At 45.7% G+C, this 22173-nt stretch overlaps 1 protein-coding gene across 2 annotated transcripts in view; it reads left to right on the forward strand.

The window, feature by feature from the left end:
- CASS4 (Cas scaffold protein family member 4) overlaps positions 1–21907 on the forward strand; it is a 39303-nt gene extending 17396 nt beyond the window's left edge. For both annotated transcript variants that reach the window (XM_048497736.1, XM_048497735.1), the window contains exons 2-6: positions 8697–9110; positions 13877–13981; positions 16792–16938; positions 18943–20268; positions 21329–21907. In XM_048497736.1, coding sequence (XP_048353693.1) covers positions 8697–9110; positions 13877–13981; positions 16792–16938; positions 18943–20268; positions 21329–21742 — 2406 coding nt within the window. In that variant the 3' untranslated portion in view covers positions 21743–21907. The remainder of the gene's footprint in view (positions 1–8696; positions 9111–13876; positions 13982–16791; positions 16939–18942; positions 20269–21328) is intronic.
- Positions 21908–22173: the final 266 nt, after the last annotated feature.

The following is a 22173-nucleotide window of genomic DNA, read 5'->3' on the forward strand; positions in this document are numbered from 1 at the left end:
TTTGCTTGTGTTTGTGTTTGGTGAAATGAGATAATGTTTGTGAGTGGCGGTACCATCCTAAACAGGGTTACACATGCATAAACCTATTGATTGATGGAGCCACCAGGGTAAACCCCAAATTGCCCTGCAGGCCCCTCCACTCCTCAGAGGCGGACCTGTTGGTGATCCCTGCCCCCCAAGTGATCCGGTTGGCCTCTACAAGGGCCAGGGCTTTTACAACCCTGGCCCTTACTTGGTGGAACAGGCTCCCAGGTGAGATCAGGGCCCTGCGGGACATACAGAGTTTCTGCAGGGCCTGCAAAATGGACCACCTGTTCCGCCAGGCTTTTGGCCAGCCAGGGTAACATCAAATTTCACCATATGTTAACATCTGGCCTCCCGTGGTGCAAGGAAGAGAAGGAGGGGGAAAAAATAATTTCTTTCTGACGCCATCAACAAATTATGGTTCTTTTAACTTTGTGAGGATGAAATGTTTTAGCTGTTCATGTTTTTAATGTATTTAATTGTTGTGAACCACCCAGACCCCTTGGAGGAGCGCTGTATATAAATTGAACAAACAAACAAACAAATAATAAAATTAACTCCGTTTAGGACAGCTCTGCAATTTTAATGCCATTTGAAGTCCATTGCATAGATGTGTCATCAGGTACATCAAGACATAGTCCAAGAACTGAGCGTGGGTTTTTTTTTGGATGACTGGTACAGAAGAGACAGTGTAGTTTTGAACCCTGTAATTTGCTGACTGCTAGCATGCTGTCCATGTAGAATGTCGTTGCAGCATGGGCAGTGGCGTACCTTCAGAAAATGACACCTGGGGGCAAGTTCTGAAATTGTCCTCCCCCCCCACACTGAAGGTGCACCACTGCTCCCCCAACTACAGTCCTTGCAGAGAAATCAGGCCACCGAGAATTGGTCACCTCCACCCAGAGGTGGGATCCAGCAGGTCCTCACCTGTTCCCGAGAGTGGGTTACTAATTATTTGTGTGTGCCGAGAGGGGGTTACTAATTGGGTCCACTTTTCCATCTCCATGCCCTCGCCTCCCAAAGAGGCATACTGCCTTTGAATGTGAAGGTTCCATAGAGCAATTGCGACTAATAATGTAACTCCCTGAACTGGGTTAATCCCTTCCAGGTACTGCAATTCATTGATTCTCAGCCTTTCGTACCTTTTATCTCACCAGTCTCTATCAAAGAACCTGTGTGTTTCACCATTGCTGTGTTCAGATTTGTGAGTTGGGGCATTTTCTATAATGTGATGAAGATTTAGAAATGACCTGGTGCAAAAAATCGGGGGGCTGGTGAGGGAACCTGTTACTAAAATTTTTGGATCCCACCACTGCCTCCACTCGAGGGAGTGCTGCCTTCCTCCTTGGCCCCGGATCCACAGTCAAGGCACAAAAGGCCCCTGCATGTGGCACTGCCTGAAGCGGCTGAACCTTCCTCCATACTATTTCATGCAGGCAGAAGGCAAGACAGTACTTGAGCTCCAGCTGGGCAATTAGCAGGCCAGCAGAGATCAGGGCGGGCAAGCAGGGCAGATGGGCAAGCGAGCAGCAGTGGCATTCAGGTGGCCAAATGCCCCCCACCATGACCCAGGTAAGGGGCGCCTGTGTCTCAGGCCCTCTCAGGCCACCCCCTAGGTATGCCACTGAACTCGGAGAGGTCTTTGTGAGTGCATTGGTCTGCCAAACTGAGTGCTGAAAGCTCTCTCTCTGGCACCAGAACTTTCTAACAAGACATGTGGGCTTGAACTGCTGGCATCTTCTGCACTCGAGTTATTTGCTCCACCAGCAAGTGGCTGAAATTATAAGAACAGTCCGGTTGGATCAGGCCAGTAGGCTGGTCTGATATATATAAATAAAACAAAATAAATAAATACAAATGAGCCATTTAGCCCAACATTCTGTTTCACACAGAGGCCAACCAGACACCTTGGAGGACCAACAAACTGGACATAGGAGCCAAAGCCTTCCCCAGATGTTACCTCCTAGGCCTGTTATGCAGAGGTTTGCTGCCTCCAGATGTGGAGATTCCCTTTAGTCAGTGTGGATAGTGACCATTAATGGTCCTATCCTGCAAGAATCTGTCTTATTCCATTTAAAAACCACCTGTGTTAGTGGCCATCACGACAGCCACTGCCACTGCAATCCCACAGTTGAATTATTCTTTTTGTGTAAAGTTGTACATCCCTTTGTCTATCCTGAAGCTACTGCCCATCATTGGATGCCCCTGACCTCTAGCCTTACGGGAGAGGGAGAAATTTTTTTCGCCCACTTCCTCCAACCCACGCAGAAGTTCATGAACTTCTATGTCTTCCACTCCCATCATCCTTTTTCTCCCTTATTTCATATTTCCTATGATGCAGCAAATAATAAATAACATGACTCTGACCCCCACAAAGGACAGTACCATTTTGTGAACTTCCTTTATAATACTGAACTACAAAATGGAACACTTTGACGTTTCCACGTCATGCAGCCCTTATCTACGTAATTCAGAGTTTTAAGTCCTTTCCTGATTTGATGTGCAGTCAAATCTAGTCATTTTTTAAAAGGGGCAAATTTCAGCAACACTAATTCCTCTGCATGTGTCCACGAACATGCTAGGGATAAGGACATAAGGAGAACCCTATTTGATCAGACCATGGGCCCATGTCCTGTTCCCACAGTGGCCAAGACAAATGCTCTAGGTGGCCCACAGGTGGGGCACAGATGGACCAAAACTGCTATTGCTTCCCAAGAGCTGCTATTCAGAGGAACACTGTTAGTTTCCAAGTGGACTTGGACATCTCCAGGAATATAATTGACCTCCAGATGGCCACGATCAGTTCTCCTGGAGAAAATGGCTGCTTTGGAGGGAGGATTCTCTGGTCTTATACCCTGCTGAAGTCCCTCCCTTCCACAAACCCCACCCTCTCCTGGCTCCGCCCTTAAATCTCCAGGAGTTTTCCAACCTGGAGATGACAACCATAGCCTGGGTATTATCTCTGCGGATGGAGGTTCCACGTAGTTGTTATGGTCAAAAGCCACCGCTGGCCCCCTTCCCCAAAGACGTGTCTGTTGTTGTTGTCGTTCGAGCCATCTAATTGGATGGTCTTGGTCATACTTCCCAGTCACAAGATCCTTTCCATTAAGGGTGAATCAAATGCAAGGTGGGCGTATGAGGTACACTTTGTGAAAAGCCTCCAAATGCAGTCATTAGTTCAGGGCCTGCTTTGAATCATCAAAAATGACGCTGGCTTGGTCAGAAGAGACAGGTGGGTTGACGGTCAATTGCTGCAGGAGATCACCAGGGCTGCTGCTGTCTGTCTCTTGACAGCTGCAGGGGTGGTTGGCAAGGGAGGGTGTCGCAACTCCAGGCATCATAAGTGCTCCCTTGTTCTGAGACCTTCCTTGGAAAAGAAACTGACGCTGTCAACAATGGGCTGCTTTTATCCTCTGAGCCGGCCAACACGTTTCTTCTGCATATATCCCACGCGCAGCTGTCATCTCTCAGCAAATGTTAGGGGTTAAAAACACAAGCCTCCCGTTCCTGGTGCCATTTGTATCATGGGGAGGACTGACTCTCTAGAGGGGAATAAACTCTTAGCTCAGAGTGGAGTTCTGGTGGTGTAATGGACCAGGACTGGCTGTGGGTGTACTGTTCAGTTTGAGATGTTCTGGGACTGAGTAGGCACACACACCCCATTCCTGCCCTGGGTTTGTAAGTAGTGTTGGCATGTGCAGGGCAGTGTATTACCCTTGCTCCATGTGAGCTGCATTACATTAAGAATTTGCTGTAGACCATGAGCTTTCTAAGTTCACACTTTTCAGATAGATTTTTTCTGTTCTCCACTATGTATGTATTTATATATCTAACTATCCCTCCATCTATCTATCTAGTATGCCGTCCTTCCCTTCACAAACTCAGGGCAGTTTCCAATATATTACATTAAAAACACACACATAAGTTATATTACAGTTACACTGGGAGAGCCAGTGCAGTGTAGTGGTTAAGAGCACTGGACTCTTAATACACTGAACCAGGTTTGTTTTCCCACTCCGCCATATAAAGCTTGCTGAGTGCCCGTGGGCAAGTCGGAGTTCTCTCAGAACTCTCTCAGCCCCACCTACCTCACAAATTGCCTTTTGGCTGGGGGGGGGGTGGAGATGATTGTAAGCTGCTTTGAGACTCCTTATAGGGAAAAAAAGCAAGGTATAAAAATATCTTCTTCTCTGGTAGAAATGCAGTCAGTGTTTGCAGTGGGCCAGTTTATATAGCTATCTGAATTTGGTAAGACAGAAGGTCAGTGGGACCTTAAAGATTAACATTATATTGTTGAGCTAGGTGGGATCCAAAAATTTTAGTAACAGGTTCCCAAGGTGGTGGGATTCAAACAGTGGCGTAGCGCCAATGGGGCTGGGCGGGGCATTCCGGGGGCAGGGCATTAATAATTCATCTGTTACTGTAAAAAACTCTTACTGTAAAAAAAAAGTTCCTAATTTCCAGCTGGTATCTTTCTGTCCATAATTTAAACTCATTATAGCAAGTCCTATCATCTACTGCCAACAGAAACAACTACTTCTCCTCTAGTTGACTGCCTGTCAAATACTTAATACTTTCAAATACTTAATTTTGTTTCTAGAAATCAAAAGAAATACTTTCCTTAAACTTTCCTTAAACAAGGAACTTTACCATATTTCTAAAACATGTTTTTTAAAACAGCCCAACAGGGAGAATTATCCCGTTTTCTACCTTCGCTAACCAGCCACATAGGAAACAACAGGACTTTATGATTTTTGGATCTAATGGAATTTCTAACAGAAAAGCAGACCCAATTAGTAACCCCCTCTCAGCACACACAAATAATTAGTAACTCACTCTTGGGAACTGGTGAGAACCTGCTGGATCCCACCTCTGGCTAGTGTCTGGGAGACTCAGGTTCAAATCCCGCCTTGGCTATGGAAGTTTGTGGGTAGCTTCACCCAACCTACCACATAGGGTTGTTGTGAGGTTAAAAAGCTTGCTGGGTGATCTTGATGCTCAGCCTAATCAACCTCATTGGGTTGTTATGAAGAGAAAATGGAGGAGAGGGAAAGGATGTAAGCTGCCATTGGGTTTCCATTAGGGACAAGACAGGGTACATATGAAGCAATAGAAATAAAATAAGAAGAGGCTTAGTGCCATACCTCAGATATGATTGCCTGAGTAAGGGACAGGAACAGATGAGGCCATTGCTCATAATGGATGATGGGGGAGGTCAGAGATCCAGCCACCCCCTCGTGAGCTAAAGATACACAAAAGTGTGATGAAGCGGGGAAAATTACAGCTAATCAAGGAAGCAGCTGTCTGAAGCGCAAGAAAATGAACTAACGTAATTAAAGGGTTGCAGTATGATAGATGTTACACACGGTCGATTCAAGTTTCTAAAACCGAGAGCCCGTTAGAAATTACACTGAAGAAATTTAAGTCTTCAGCCCTCTCCGCACATCCAGAATAATGCACTTTCAATCCATCTTCACAATTGTTTGCAAGTGGGTTTTGCTGTTCTGCACAGTAAAACCCAGCTGCAAAGTACATTAAAAGTGGGTTGAAAGTGCAGCGTTCTGCATGTGCGGAAGGGGCCTTTGTTTAACAGTGGTGACAGGACATCAAGTCACTCATGGAGGACTTTCAGAAGGATTCTTTGCCATTCCCAGTTTTTACACCAGTGGTTAGATTAATGCAGTTGGGGAGTTATTTAGTGGAGTAGCACTCAGCCTTCCAAAATAAATCCCCAGTTGCATTGGGGTGATAGAAAAATGGCAAGTGAATTTGTGAAGCTAGTCAGTTCAACCCTTTGGGTTGAGTCCCTCAGATCCATCCTGCTAATTTCCCTCCCACAAAAGTAGCTTCTGCAATAATGGAAGGGTCCTTACACTGGATAGGGGTGGTGCCACAGCTAGTAGATTTACAAGATCCAACCCACTGGGCTATGTTCTACCATTCTGCTATCTCACTTTATCTCCTTGGACTCAAGTTTGTGTTTTGTTTGTGTTTTGTTTTGTTGCCATCAAGTCACATCTGACTGGTGGGGTTTCCAAGACAACGGACGTCCAGAGGTGGTTTGCCATCACCTGCCTCCACGTCATAAGCATAAGCATTTTATTGTCATTGTGCATGCGCAACGAAATTTACAGCAGCATTCCTCGATGCACACAATTTCAGACTCATACCCCATCCTCACTTTCCCCTTCCTCCACCCATCCCTACACAGCCCCAAACACATCAACACGAAGCCGCGGAGTTTAGCATAGCCACAGCTCTAGAGTAGAAGCTGTCTCTAAGCCTCTTTGTCCTAGTTTTGATAGACCTGTATTGTCTGCCAGATGGTAACAGTTCAAAAAGAGAGTGTGCTGGATGAGACAGATCTCTCAGAATATTTTGGGCTTTCTTTAGACTTCAGGAATTATAGAGTTCTTCCAAGGAGGGGAGAGGGCAGCTGATAATCCTCTGTGCAGTAGTGATCACCCTTTGGAGCACCTTCCTATCTGCAACTGTGCAACTGGAGAACCATACACAGATGCAGTAGGTTAAGACCCTTGTATTCCTTGGAGGTCTACCTCCAAATATTCACCAGAGTTGACCCTGCTTAGCTTCTGGGATCTGACAGGATCAGGTTGACCTGGGCTATCCAGGTCAGGGGATGAATTCCCATGTTAGATATCATGAGGAAAAAAGGAGATAATACAGCCCTCCAATAACACATCCAAGAGCCGGTCAGGCCTTTGCCAAACCTTATTCTGTAAGGCTACAGTCGTAACTCTCTTTTTCACAGAACTCTGGGGCTTCTTTGCACACGACAGAAACCATTTGCGGTGCTTCTCCCTTGCTGGTTTGTCTGCTCCCTCCCTCATTTCTTTACTCGTTTTCTCACCTCTAGGAACGGCTATGCCGTTCCGTTAACCACAAACCACCATCAGCACGACGGCAGTTTAAGTACCAGGGATGAGGGCAGTACCTTCAAAATGAGTCATGCAATGTCCCTGCAGCTTTTAGTGCTAACAGTAGGATCCCTAGCACCAATATTGCTGGGGGATGGGCTCTTGTGAAAGAAGAGAAGGAAATAAGCTGCAGGAAACCTGATAATAGTACTATAATATACATAGGATGCAACAGAAAAGTATCATGCTTCGCTGGGAAAGTAACATCATCAACCAGCAGCCTTCGAGGAAGGGACTGTGGCCAGTGGCAGAACATCTGCTTGGCACATAGCAGGTCCCACCATCCCCAGCATCTCCAATTTAAAACGTCAGATGGTTGATTATATGAAAGACCTCTGGCAGAGACCCTGGAGAGTTACTGCCAGACACAGAAATGTCTACTGTAGGCAATAGTGACTTTGATAGACAGGGCCATGAAGTTGATGTGATGAAAGGGGCGGGCTTAAAAGTCACTAGTGACCCAGGGGTCTGCAACTTGTGGCTCTCCAGATGTTCATGGACTACAATTCCCATAAGCCACTGCCAGCATGACCAGGGGCTGATGGGATTTGTAGTCCATGAACATCTGGAGAACCGCAGGTTGCAGACCCGTGCACTAGTCTCTGCTGCTTCTACCGGTTGCTGTGGTTTCTCAGTTGATGGCTCCTTCTCACCCTTAGAGGAGCGCTGACACCCCAGGAACCTGCAACAGATGGCTTGCAAAACTTTTCCTTCTAGCCTTTGCTCTGGCCCTGTTTCCCCCCCCCCCCCACACACACACACCATTACACCAGGAGTAGCTTGCTTGCTATCTCAAATGCAAAAGGGACAGAGGTCCAGAAATGATTATTAAAGTTCCTCCCACTTGTTGCCCAAATCGGCAGGCCCAAACAAACAAACAAAAACGTCCACTTGCATTAACCCACAGCAGCTTGTAAACTGATGCACGCCACTTCCGAATAGGTTTGAATTCCTTCTTCCACACAACACTGTGGCGCTTTGTGTGCCTAGTAGACTTTCTCGACCTTTCCTGCGATAGGTCCCAAACATGCTTTGCTAAGATGTTTTTGGGGGGAACCTCAAAAAAGCCAAAATGGCTGCTGCATGGGAGGGATAATTTGCCAGGTTGGCTGGTGGTCAGGCTCTTCCAACCCCACCTCCGCAGTTGCAGGTGACCAAACAAACGTGCCTCTTGCTTGCCAGCCTCCCTGCTCTTCTTCCCTGGCTCTCTGTATTGCCCACGCAGTCAAGGGGGGAGGTGGGCGGGCAGCTTCCTTCCCTCCATGCTGGCTCACTCTGGCTGGGTCTCTCCTCCGCCCCATGTTTTGCTCTCTCTGGTGCCCCTTAACATGTTGCTTCACTCCAAGGCTCCTCTTGGACTTGTGGGCCACCTTCACTTCTGCTGGGAAGAAAGAAGCAGCTCCTTGGAACCCAGGAAGTGGCTGCCTCCCCACCCACAGAAGAGTGGGCTGCTGGACCCTGCTTACTTCTTGGGGGGTGGGGTGGAGCTGGTTGGGCACCTTGCTGCCATGCCAAGCCCTGCTTTCTCCTGGGGTGGGAGGGCGGGGAGATCAGCCAAATGCATCCCCGAGTGACATTTGAAATTGTTGCCTGGCTTGTATGCCCCTTCTATCCCCCCCCTAGATACGCCACTGACCATGGCTCAAATTTTGTGTTAGGTAGGGTTTTCTATATGAACATTGGTAGCTACAGAACAACCCATTTATTGCCTTGTATGTTCCCTCTTCTCCCCAGAACGCCTTGGCAAAAGCATTGTATGACAACAAAGCGGAGTGTCCAGATGAGCTCGCCTTCCGCAGAGGAGACATCCTGACAGTTCTGGAGCAGGATCCCTTTGGGAACAAAGGATGGTGGAAATGTTCCCACCTTGGGAAGCAAGGCCTTGCTCCTGCAAATCGTCTCCAGCTTCTGGTGCCTTCACAAGCCTCTTCCGCCCTACATGACTCACAAGGCCTTCAGACCGCCCCAGGAACCATCTATCAGATTCCCTCTAAGCACAAGTCTCCGTCCCGAGCAGCACCAGTCTACGAGAGAATGGACAGTTGGATCAAACCTCGTTCCTCTTCTGTGCCGAACCAAGAAACGTACCAAGTGCCAGCGTTGGCAGCCAGATTGCTCAGTGAAAAAGCTCAGAGCTCATCAAACCAGGTAAAGATAAAAAACAATGCCTCAAAAGAGAAAAACAATGCCTCAAAAGAGGAAGTAACCGTGAGCCACAAATAGCATTCATGGAGAGCTATAAAGAGATGTGGATAGGGTTTCCCTTCCCTCTCTGAACTGATGTCACTTCTGGGGGCACTTCTGGGGCCACTGTTGGCCAACAGCAATGCCACACCCTCCTCTCAAAGACTTGCCAGATGCCAACCCAGGGCTGGCTATCTGTAATCTCCTGATCCATTTTGATGCTGGGGATGGAATGTGGGATCTTCTGCATTCAAGGAAGGTGAGCATCAACCAGTGAGCTGCCAACCAATGAGCTGCTGTTCCCCCCCATGACTTAGATGTAGAGTAGACATTACAAGGATTTCTTCCCAAAGAGTGCAATTTTCCTGCCTCCCTCCTCTTGTGGCAGCCTGAACTGCCTGCCTGAAATCCTGCTCCTGGGAGTCCACTCTACCTCCAAAACAGATTTGGCAGGGGGGTATTTTAGGTTGCCACAGGAGGTGGGTGGGAAAATCACATTCCGAAGATGGAAATCTTTGTTCTTGCACAGACTGTAGTCCGGATCCAACCGAAGGTTTTTAAAAGACCAAATTACACAATAGGAAATCCATCTTGGAATTCCAGCACCATAAAAGTAGTTTGTTTCTTAACTAGGCCTTAAGTTCTCAAACTGCAGGTGGGGACCCAAAACTGGGCTGCAACTCTCCTGCAGGTGAGTCACAAGGTCAGGAGGGAGAAAGAAAAATGGGCCAGGCTAGGACTGAGTTTGCCACTGCCTGATGTGTAAATTAGCTATGAACTGAAGCCTGCTCCTCAGTGATGCTATATCTTAAAAAATATAAAGCATAACAATGAAACAAGATGTAAGTTTTGGAAAGGTTTTATTTCTAACCTGAAAACGTTTTTTTTCCCTGAAACCCTTTTTACAACAATTCTTTTGCATGAAACATTTTCAAGATATCCAGAGGCGTTCCTCCCATTGGCCAAAGTGGGCAGTTGCCCAGGGCTCCCCCTTGTGGTGGGCGCCAAAAATGCAGGTTCGTTTGTGGGATTTTTTGTATTTTCAGTGTTTTTTCTGTTTTTGGCCTACAGGGGGCACAGTTTTCAGGCTACCAGCACCAAAATTTCAGGGATTTTTCAGGACACTCTCCTGCTGATATCACCCAGGTTTTGTGAAGTTTGGTATAGGGAATCCAAAGTTATGGACTCCCAAAGGAGTGCCCCATCCCCCATTGTTTCCAATGGGAGCTAATGGGAGATGGGGGCTACACTTTTGAGGGTCCATAACTTTGGACCCCCTGAACCAAACTTCACCAAACCTGGGTGCTATCATCAATAGGGGCTCACAAAGATACTCTGAAATTTTGGTGCTGCTAAATAATTGCACCCCTGACAGCAGGCACCCCCTAAATTTTCCCAGATTCTCCTTTTAAATCCACCCCCTTCCTGCCAATGCTTGTTTCCTTTCTTTCTTTTATTCTCGCAATGCCTAATAAAGGTTATGTTATTATTGTTATTGTTATTGTTTTTGTTGTTGTTGTTGTTGTTGTTGTTAAAAATCCACCCCCTTTGGCATGGATTTAAAGGGAGAATCTGAGGTCCCCAGTTTAAACATCGAAAGTGATGCTGTTTCAGGGTGGGGGAGAATCCACTCCAAAATAGCATCACTTTCAATGTTGTTTAAACTGGAGACCCCAGATTCTCCCTTTAAGATGGATTTAAAAGGAGAATCTGGGCTCCCTAGTTGAAAATAATGCTGTTTAGGGGTGGATTCTAGCATCACTTGTTTAAACTAGGGAGCCCAGATTCTCCTTTTAAATCCACCTTAAAAGGAGAATCTGGGGTCCCCAGTTTAAATGACATTGAAAGTGATGCTGTTTCCCCCAATTGGGGGGACTGGATACAACACCATAAAATGTTTTCACAGCAGTAATAAAAACATTTTGAAAACATTTTGAAAATGTTTTCCACAAATTATTTCTGCTGTGTGGCATGGCCCATTGCTGTGTTCAAATTTGTGAGTTGGGGCATGTTCTATAATGTGATGGTGACTTTGAAATGACCTGGTGGAAAAAAAATCATTGTTTGGTCACGGTGGGGAAGGGTGGCTGCACATGGGCGGGGGGGGGGGCATCAAACTCAGGTTTTGCCCAGGGCTCCAGTTTGCCTAGGTACACCACTGAAGATATCTTCTCTTGCTGTGCAGTCATTTCAAAAATGTTTTCCACCCCTCTGCGCCATCGCTCAACTTCTCCCTTGGTGCCATTTCTTCCTGTCCTTGATCTTTTCCCCCTCGCCTCTTTATTTTCCATCATTTCATGGGGGATATTTTTTTTGGCTGTTTGGGTAAATTAACAAAGTATCAATTAACGGAAGCTACAGAGCATTGAAGAGGTGAATCTATGAAGCATCCTTTACACGGATAAGCAAAAGATAAAAATGTAAAAAAAACCCTCACAGCAGCAGCCATGAAGCATTTGGAGAAAGTGACTGCAGACAAACATAATGATAAAAGGGGTGGGGATTGGGGGAGGGTTGGAAAATGTTCTTGAAACATTTTAACCAACTTGTGCGGAAAAGGCCAGTGTTAAATTACCAGATAGTCAAGGAAAAATAAGGCTTAGAAGCAGGATCTCCATATTCAGAGGCAGTATTGAGTGGCTAATTTGTGGTTTATTAATTTAACTTTTTGTACAATGATTTTCTTTCTAATGGGTACCTCAAGTAGTTTACATTCATCTCCTGTCGGGAGCAGACCTTTTGAGGTTTTCCAGAAGCTTTTCGCTGGCTGTTGATGGAGATAGGTCATTGAATGAGATCAATGTTAGTCTGAAGTGTCAAGATGGTTCATGTGTTCTCAAGTGACTGATAAAGCTAATGAGGAACAGCAGTGCTCCTAGCTATCTCCCTCTGAAGCTTATGAGTACTTTGATGCAGTCAGATCTTTCAGATGTTAACGCTTAGAACTGTGGCTTTGCTAGGATTGCGTCCTGCGCTGTGTCGCAGTTGCTGCTTGCGAAGAACAACTGTGCCCAAATGAGGTATCACAGACCATACTGAAAGGATATGGAAGGCAAACAGGCCAGCTGAGGGCAGGAATAGAAACAGGGTGGACTGAATTGCTCTGAGGCAGCTGGTGGACAATCAGCTGTTCCCTGAGCAGCTGGACAGAGTCTGTCTGGTTGAAAAGCTAAGGCCCGATTCCAACATGACTCTGGTGGGCAAGAAGATCTCAATGTGCCACACTGCAGGCTTGAGGCATTTTGTCGTAACTGAGCCTTCATCGTCTCCCAAATGTAACCTATTTTGGCAAAACATGATTCATCTTATTTATGTTTATGTTATGTATACTACCAGATTCTAAGATAATTCTACTAGAGGGTTTGCAACCTGCGGTTCTCCAGATGTTCATGGACTACAATTCCCATCAGCCCTTGCCAGCATGCCCAAAATTTCAGGGAGTTTTCGGGGGACTCTCCTCACCCAAGTTAGGTGATCCAAAGTTATGGACTCCCAAGTGGGTGCCTCCATCCCCCATTGTTTCCAATGGGAGCTAATAGGAGATGGGGCTACACTTTTGAGAGTCCATAACTTTGGACCCCCTGAATCAAACTTCACCAAGCCTGGCTGGTATCATCAGGATAGTCTCCTAAAGATTCCCTGAAAATGTTATGCTGCTAGCCTAAAAACTGTGCCCCCTGCAGGCTGAAAACTGAAAAACACTAAAAATTAAAAAAAACACAAATGAACATGGGGGGGGTGTGTGCAGCAAAACTCAGATTTTGCATCGGGCTCCATTTTCCCTAGCTATGCCTCTGGGCTGGGCTACCAGGAGGATTTCCCCTGGGAAGTAAGCCAGGCCTGCATGCATTTGTTCTCCCTGATGAAGCTATTTCTGCGAAATTGTGTACACATCTGAAGTGATTGTTTGCACTTATACATCATTAGACAGCATTTAAGTCTGTACAGGATTGTACTGGTGTTCGTTCTTCTATATTGCAAAGGGGTACTTTCCCAGTTGTAAAGGCACTGCAAATTGCAAGAGGCTCTGGCTCTAATTGCAACAAGAGCATTGGAGGACACTTGTTCCCCAGATAAATTTTGTTTGTGCCTATAATTAAGGCTTTGTTTTCTCCTAACTCTATGCGGAGTTCTCATTAGTTGTAATTTATTTATAGTCTGGTGCATTACACGCAGGTTGTTTTTCTGCATGCCATCTTATGGCTTATAGTTGAAGCCCAGTGAGGCATTTGTTGCGCTACGTTAAATTCATTATTCAGGTCTTTCTGACTAGGGTATAATTTTGACCAACCAAGATCACCACAGTTCTATTTGTATTAAGGAAGGAATGTTTGCAGGATTAAATAGGAATAGATATTCCTTTCCTTGACTTTGCAGTTCCTAACTGTGAGCAAATCGGGTCCCTTGTCGTCTTCTTTGAGCCCTGCCTGTTCAGTTGCCAGGAGAGGTTATTGGTTTTTTTTTTCTTTTACCTCTTGTGTGAGCCTGTCTTTCGCACATCAGTAACTCGGCACAACAGTCAGACAGAAGCTACCAGGAGGGGATTATTGTGTGAAAAGGAAATTCAACTTCACAAAGCAGACCCGGAGCATGTTTTTGAGGTTGGGAACCATCTGGCAGGGTCAGGTGACTATTGACGGGAGGCTAATGAAACCCTCCAAAGGCTTTTTTTCAACAATAGCGACCGCTTTTGAAAAACTTGTAAGTCTTCCTTTTTCTTTTCTTCTCAGCACCTCTTTACGCTTCCTAGAGCAAGCTGGGCCTTCGCGCTGGCTAACAGAAGTGATATATATGATGTCCCATCACCACAGCGCCACAGGGCCTTATTCTCACAGGTGAGTCTCTTTAGCTTGGGGGCTGATAACCTCTGACAGCAGTGGACAGATTAAAAAATAATTAAGAAGAGCCCTGCTAGATCAGATCAGTGATCCATATAGTCCAGAATCCTGTCTCGCACAGTGGACAACCAGTGGAAGGCAACAGCAGGGCACAGAGGACAAGGTGTTCCTCTGACATTACCTCTTGGCACTGGTGCACGGGTTCCTCTTTGTCTCCATGGCTAGTTGTTAGGTCTTGGTACAACGATCAATAAATTTGACTCTGGATATACAATCAGAAGTCTTTATTGGGTTGTCAGCAAGGACTCAAGTGACAGGAAGCCAGATCTGGGGATCCTGGCTCCTGCAAACACATTTATTCCCTTCTTTTCCTGCTTTAACACCCCCTCCCATCTTCCCGCAGATTGATAGAACAACAAGGTGTGAAAAGCTTTGTTGTGGAGTTTTGAGTGTCTCAAAACCGAGCGATAGTCTTCTGCCTGAAACCTCCTTCCTCCCCCCTTCCGGAGGCCCTTGGTGAGGTCGCCTACTTAGCTATGTTACCAAGCACAGCAATTGAGAACAAAAGGTCCATTAACACATGATAGATAGGTATATATGAAAGGATGTCCTTCTGCCCAGGTGTGGCCTTGGGGCCTGAATCATGTGATGCCAGGGAGGACAGGAGACTGTCCCTGACACTGGTAGCCACTGATTCCCTGATGCTCTCAGCTAATCTGGCATAATTGTGACTATCAACAACATGTTTTAGAGTAGGAATCATCAACATGGTTCTCAGGGCACCATGGTTCCCACCTCCTTTCTTGGTGGTCACCAGGCAGTTTTAGAAAATGGGTGGGCCAAAATGGGTCTTGCCCACTTGGCTGTTTGATTGGCTACTTAACATCTAACACAGAACTCCCAGAACCCTTCTGGTCAATAGGCATAAGCAAATGCAGGCAATATCTGTAAAGAGGAAGAGTTTGGATTTATACCCCACCTTTCTCTCCTGTAAGAAGTCTCAAAGTGGCTCACAAACTCCTTTCCATTCCTCTCCCCACAAGAGACACCCTGTGAGGCAGGTGGGGCTGAGAGTGTTCTGAGAGAACTGTGACTGGCCCAAGGTCACCCAGCAGGAATGTAGGAGTGGGGAAACAAATCCAGTTCACCAGTTAAGAGTCCACCACTCATGTAGAGGTGGTGAATCAAACCCGATTCTTTATATTAAGAGTCTACTGCTCTTAACCACTACACCACGCTGGCTGTTACTGATTTGGTGGGAGCCCATGTGCTGTTGCTGTTTATTTTATCTGAAGTTCTGTTCATTAGACCATTTTGCCATCTAGGGGCCATCTTCTTTCACTACAACTCTATGGTCTAACTTTTTTTTGCTATCAGTTCACATCTGAGTTATGGTGATCCTGCAGGATTGTCAAGAGACATTCAGAGATGATTAGCCATTGTCTACTTCCATGTCACACCCCTGGTATTCCTTGGAGGTCTCCCATCCAAATACTGTCCAGGGTCAGGGCTGAGAGTGTATGACTGGCCCAGGGTCAGCCGGAAAACTTCCACGGCACAAGTGGAATTTGGCACAAGGTGGGATTTGAACCGGGAAAGTTTCCACGGCACAAGTGGATTCAAACCTGGTCTCCCAGGTCTTAGTCTGCTACCTTAACCACTACACCATGCTGACTGTTCATGGTCTAATGTGCACAACCATATTTTTCATCAAGAACTTGAGCAGTGGTTCTCAACCTGTAGGTCGCGACCCCTTTGGAGGTCGAAGGACCCTTTCACAGGGGTCGCCTAAGACTCTCTGCATCAGTGTTCTCCATCTGTAAAATGGATAAGTTTTAGGGTCGCGGGTCACCACAACATGAGGAACTATTAAAGGGTTGTGGCATTAGGAAGGTTGAGAACAACTGATCTAGAGCCTTCTTGCAAAAGTCCTGATTTCACAGGCTTTGCCTAGAGTTCATTGATTTAAATTACTGGTTCTGGATTATTAATCCAGGCTTGTTGGCTACGGTGTTTGAAAGGAAGTACGAGGGAAACAGTTCTTCAGCGGTTTATGAATGTATTGATGACAGCAAAAATTATCCAGGGCAGCAATGGAAAAACAGCTGGATGAAAATATGGACAAATATATTTCATGACTAAAGTAGCATACTATGTTGTAACCTGGGTTAGGTATCTACTGCATCTGTGTATGGTTCTCCAGTTGCACAGTGGCAGATAGGAAGGCGCTCCAAAGGGTGATCACTACTGCACAGAGGATTATCGGCTGCCCTCTCCCCGCCTTGGAAGAACTCTATAATTCCCGAAGCCTAAAGAAAGCCCAAAATATTCTGAGAGGCCCGTCTCATCCATCACACTCTCTTTTTGAACTGTTACCATCTGGCAGACGATACAGGTCTATCAAAACTAGGACAAAGAGGCTTAGAGACAGCTTCTACTCTAGAGCTGTGGCTATGCTGAACTCCATGGCTTCGTGTTGATGTGTTTGGGGCTGTGTAGGGACTGGTGGAGGAAGGGGGAAAGTGAGAATGGGGTATGAGTCTGAAATTGTGTGCATCGAGGAATGCTGCTGTAAATTTCGTTGTGCGTGCACAATGACAATAAAATGCTTATGCTTAAACGTATGGGTGACCTTGGGCCAGTTCTGGAACAGTGACTTCTGTGCTCTCATTTCTTTGTTTTACTTTTGACTGGGAAAAGTTACGGCATTTATCCACAACCAAATAAATAACACCTTGTATCTGTGAATGGGTTAAAGGATATATTATTCCTGCTGGAAAGATTAAATTTTTTACCCTTTTGATTAGGGCCTTGCCACTCCGCCCTCATCCAGAAAGGGCTCCCAAGTTCTTCACTCTGCAGAAAATTGCCTGGAAGAGTCACCGCGGCTTTATAATGTCCCACTGAATGTGCAAAAAACAAGCATCTGTACACAGGAACCAGCCGTGAGTAATGTAAGTATGACTTGGGGGAGAGCAAGTCAAAAGCCTGCCCATAGCTCTATCAGCAGAGCTACACTCTACTGTCCGTATCTCTGTCGACAGAGCTGCACTCCTCAAAGGGCCAGGGCGGTGTTTGTGGTTGGCTGAACTCCATTTCAGCCCGGATCTCCATCTAAGATCTTCAGGGTGAGAAGCTGGCGGCTGGGGTTAAGCAGGAGCCTGCATTGAGTAGTTTGAGTATCCAGGGAGACTCAGCTATCACAGATATCGAGCTACAGAATGAAATGGTCTTTCTCCCAGGTGCGTGTAGTATGCCATTAAAGACTTGTGGGGAATTTTCAACTGCTCTATATCTAATGCATAGTGTGATTATGTTATCCATTCAGTCGTTCTCGACCCTTGGTGACCCGATATGCAAACTCTTTCCACATTTTTTGATTAAGTACTGCTTCCTTCAGCCGGTTGATGCTCATGCCTGTATCAGCTTTTATGGTGTCTAGCCATCGTGTTCTTTGGCGTCCAGGTCTTCTCCCGCCATTGACAAGTCCGAGCATCATAGATTTTTCTAGTGAATTTGATTGCATCACATGACCAAAGTATGTAAGTCTGAGCCTGGTTATTTTTCCTTCTAGTGATGTGTCTGGTTTTATGAGGCTCAAGACTTCTGCATTTGTCACCTTAGCTGTCCATGGTAGGCGCAGTAGTTTTCGCCAACACCACAATTTGAAAGCATCTATTCTTCTGTCAGCTTTCTTTATAGTCCAGCTTTCACACCCATACATCGTTATGGGGAAGATGATGACTTGGACTAGCCTGTGCTTGGTATTGATGCTGATGTCTCTGCTTTTACAAATTGTATCCATGCTCAGCATTGCACTACATCCTGATACTATTCTCCGCTTTATCTCAGGAATTACTTCTCCATTACAGTCAATTTTTGAGCCTAGGAAGATGAAGTCTTGGACACACTCAATGTCCTCATTGTCAATGCTAATTTGGGCCCGATCTATGCTAGCTGTCGTCATGATGTTTGTTTTCTTCATATTGAGATGGAGGCCCATTTTTTCGCTTCCAGTTTTGATCTTCACTATCAACTGTCTCAGATCGCTCTCGATCTCTGCAAGCAGTGTTGTGTCATCTGTGTAAAATGCATAGTACTTGCTTTAAATTTCGTTGGGCCAGTGTGGTGTGGTGGTTAACAGCAGGTGCACTCTAATCTGGAAAACCAGGGTTTGATTCCCCTGCTCTGCCACTTGAGCTGTGGAGGCTTATCTGATGAACCTGATTAGCTTGTGCACTCCAGCACAAGCCAGCTGGGTGACCTTTGGCTAGTCACAGTACTTCAGAGCGCTCTCAGCTCCACCCTCCTCACAGGATGTTTGCTGTGAGAGGGGAAGGGAAAGGAGATTGTAGGCCCCTTTGAGTCTCCCACAAGAGAGAAAGGGGGGATACAAATCCAAACTCTTCTTCTTCTTCTACAACTGATGTGGAGAAAATGGAGAAAAATAATGTTGTCTTCCTTGCCAGTAATCCCAGAATTTGGGGACACCTAATGAAGTTGATGGGCAGTAGATTCAGGTTGGATAATTAAGAAAGTTATTCACACAATACTTAAATCAACTTGTGGAACTCAGTGCCACAGTGAGTGATGGCAGCTTCCGTGGATAGCTTTATGGAGGACAGGACAAATCCACAGTGTATATTAGACTCCACCTTACATTAACCACAGTTCCTTGGCTATTCTTCCAAGGAGCCCAGGAACACAAATATCAATTTTTGTTCTTTCATTTTATTTTTACAACCACCCCATCAGGCAGTTTAGGCTAAATGCATTCTCTTTGTTTAGTGGCACTATACCTCTGAATGCCAGTTGTGGGTAGTGAGGGAAATAACAATAGGACTAATAGGGTGACAGAGAAGCAGAGCCACACAGAATTGGGGTTGTGGCCTTAGAGGAAAATCTGGATATATTCCTAATTCTGTATATAATTGGGCTTCTTTTTCACCGTCTTCTAGGTGTATGACATACTTCCCACAGCTTCAAGAGATCCTGGAAAAGCTATAGAAGCAGGAAAGCATTTGAGTCATTACAATACATTGCCAAACCTTCGTAAATCAGACTGGATCTATGATATACCTGAAAAAACAGGTTTAAAACAAACTCCACAGGGCCAGTCATCAAATAAACACATGTTTTATGACATCCCTCCATCGAGGCTTGAGTCTGACACACAGAAATTCCCACCAATCAACAGTGGATGTCAATCAACAAATCCACAATTATACGATGTTCCACCTGTCCAAAGGAAATTAAGCCTTCAAGAGAGTCCTCTATATGATGTACCATCCACACATGACGTTCTAGTTGTGCGTCAAAATAGGAACTACCATGTCCTTCCAGCTGCTGTGTCCTCCAGGACTGAAAAGGAGGACCAGCAGCAGACACTTTACGATGTTCCAAAAAGAATTGCTTCCCCGCAACAGAATGGGGTTAAAAAATGTAGCTATAATTCCAGAGACATTTCCAATTTTTCTTCACACTCACCAAGAGATGCCAAATCAAACCAAGACAGATTGTCTGTCTCAAGTGTCGAGAGCCGGACCAGCACCATATCAACGTCCTCCAGCGCTTCCACCGAGTCTTTCTCATCCAGCCCGTCGTCATCTTCGGATGAACCCAGCAAACAACCAACCATGGAACTTGAGACGGCCATAGAAACTTTGACCCAACTGCAGCACAGTGTGTCCAGTTCCATTGCAAGTCTCATGATCTTTGTGAGCAGCAGGTGGAGGTATCAGGAACATCTAGAGGGGAACATAGAGGAAATCCATCGTGCGGTCGATCACATCAAAGTCTCCTTGGGAGAATTTTTGGATTTTGCTCACACCATTGAGGAAAACGCTGCTTGGGCCTCTGACAGCAAGCTTCGGGTGCGAATCACAAAACAGCTCAGCATCCTCACCGCCTCGTTTCAGATTCTGGTGGAAATGCGAGAAGCGTTGAATAAATGCGCATGGTCACTCGAGGTCCTGGTGATTCAAAAACCTCAGAGCAGCCCGGATGACCTGGATCGGTTTGTTATGGTGGCCCGCACCATCCCAGACGACATCAAGAGATTTGTCTCTATAGTCATTGCAAACGGGAAGCTCCTTTTCAGAAAGACCTGCCGGGAAACGAACGGCAAAGAGCCGAGACGCAGAATGGCGAAGGACAGCCTTGAACGGCGAAGGGAAGACAATTCGCTTCTAAGGAACGTTTTGGATAAATCGAAAGAAAACAGCTTGAATGTGGAGAGGGCAAGAGCAGAAGTTACTGAAGACTGTGATTATGTGCAGATACTGGTCAGTGATGCTTTGATTATAGAAGCAAATATACATGGAAAACACATCCATCACCCCACTCCTGATAAATCAAACCAGAAAATCTAACACCTCCCAAACACATTAGAAACAAGCAAAAGGGAAACCCACATTTTACTTTTCTGTAATAACCCTGTAAGTACAAAAATGTCATTAAAATATGTTAAGGGGGAATGTGGCATGCTGTTCCCATAGTGAATAATATAAGTAACTCCAAAGCATTAATCGTTCCAGTGTTATAAGGGAACAGACAAGATATGAAAGGAATCTGAGGAATTGCTGAGTTAAAAACCTTAGCAATGAAACCAGTGCTTGGGAGCACATTGGTGTGACTCCCAGCATCATGTCTGATTTGATCCTGAGTTTCAGAACTTTGGGAATCCTACCTAAAACTCCTTAAGAACATAAGAAAAGCCCTGGAAGTCGGGGTGGGGGGGGGGGGAGCCCTTCACCCAAACCAGCGTCCTATGGAGCTCGTACCACAGTGGTTAAGAGTGGTCTGATAGTTTTTGCTTCTGACGTTTCACCCATATTTATAGCTGGCATCTTCAGAGGCATATTATGATTAGATATATTTCTTGAAATGCATCCCACAGTGACATGCCTCCGAAGACGCCAGCCATAGATAAAGGCGAAACGTTGGCAGCTAAAACTACCCGACCACTGCCACACTGCCTGGAAAACCCACAACAGCCAATAATAACTGCATTTTGTCTTTATTATTTATGATTTACTTCCTTTATACCGCATCTTTCTCCCCAGTGAGGCTCCAAAGCAGCTTACATTATTCTCCTCTCCTTCATTTTATCCTCACAACAACCCAGAGAGGTAGGTTAGGTTGGGTGTGCATCACTGGCCACGTTCAGACTGGTAAGAGCTGTCCAGTTGAACTCCAAGGACACAGCAATTTCAACCTAATTTATCAATAATATTAGCAATATTGCTTTTGGACCTGTCTTCTGTTGAAACACAATATCGTTGATAAACAAAGCCATCACCAAGACCTATGCATTTATTTCTTATTTCATTTCTCCCTCTCTAGGGTTCCCCGTCTCAAATGGAGCCTAACGTTCTGAGCAAGCAGGATCCTGCCAAGAAAATGGAGCTCTCTGATCTCTGCAGACTGTATTTCGGCGCTGTTCAGAAAGCTATTGGCGTTCTCCAAGACAGTCTGAACAGAAATCAAGCCCCAGAAAGCTTCATAGCGCACAGCAAACTGGTCATCATGGTGGGCCAAAAGTTGGTGGACGCCCTGTGTCAGGAAGCCCTGGAGAAGACCACGCGGAATGAGGTCCTATGCTACAGCAGCAAGTTTTGCAGTCTTCTGAAGACTGTGGCCGTTGCCACCAAAAATGCTGCTATGCAATATCCAAGTGCTGAGGCCACAAGGGAACTTCAATATCAAGCTGATGGGCTATCTAAATACACACAGCAGTTCCAAGCAATGATAGAATGAAGTGCCCTTTCTGCTGGTGTCCTGAGGATATGCAGTGTTGTGACTGCAGCAACTGAGATTAGAGAGCCAGGGTGGTGTAGTAGTTAAGAGTGCTGTAATCTGGAGAACCGAGTTTGATTCCTCACTCCTCCACTTGAGGAATGGACTCTATAATTTGCTGAACTGGATTTGTTTCCCTGCTCCTCCACATGAAGCCTGCTGGGTGACTGTTATCTAGCCACAGTTCTCTCAGAACTCTCTCAGCCCCACCTACCTCACAAGGTGGCTGTTGTGGAGAAGGGAATGAGTTCGTAAGCTGCTTTGATACTCTTTGAAGTAGAAAAAAGCTGGGTGTAAATCCAACTCTTCTTCTTCTAGCTGTGACTGAGAGGCTCCTTTTTATTAAAGAGTATGTGTCAGTTTTTCCACCTACATTAGTACTGTAGCTGTTT

This window comes from Sphaerodactylus townsendi, linkage group LG05, assembly GCF_021028975.2.
Source record: "Sphaerodactylus townsendi isolate TG3544 linkage group LG05, MPM_Stown_v2.3, whole genome shotgun sequence".
Classification (NCBI taxonomy): domain Eukaryota; kingdom Metazoa; phylum Chordata; class Lepidosauria; order Squamata; family Sphaerodactylidae; genus Sphaerodactylus; species Sphaerodactylus townsendi.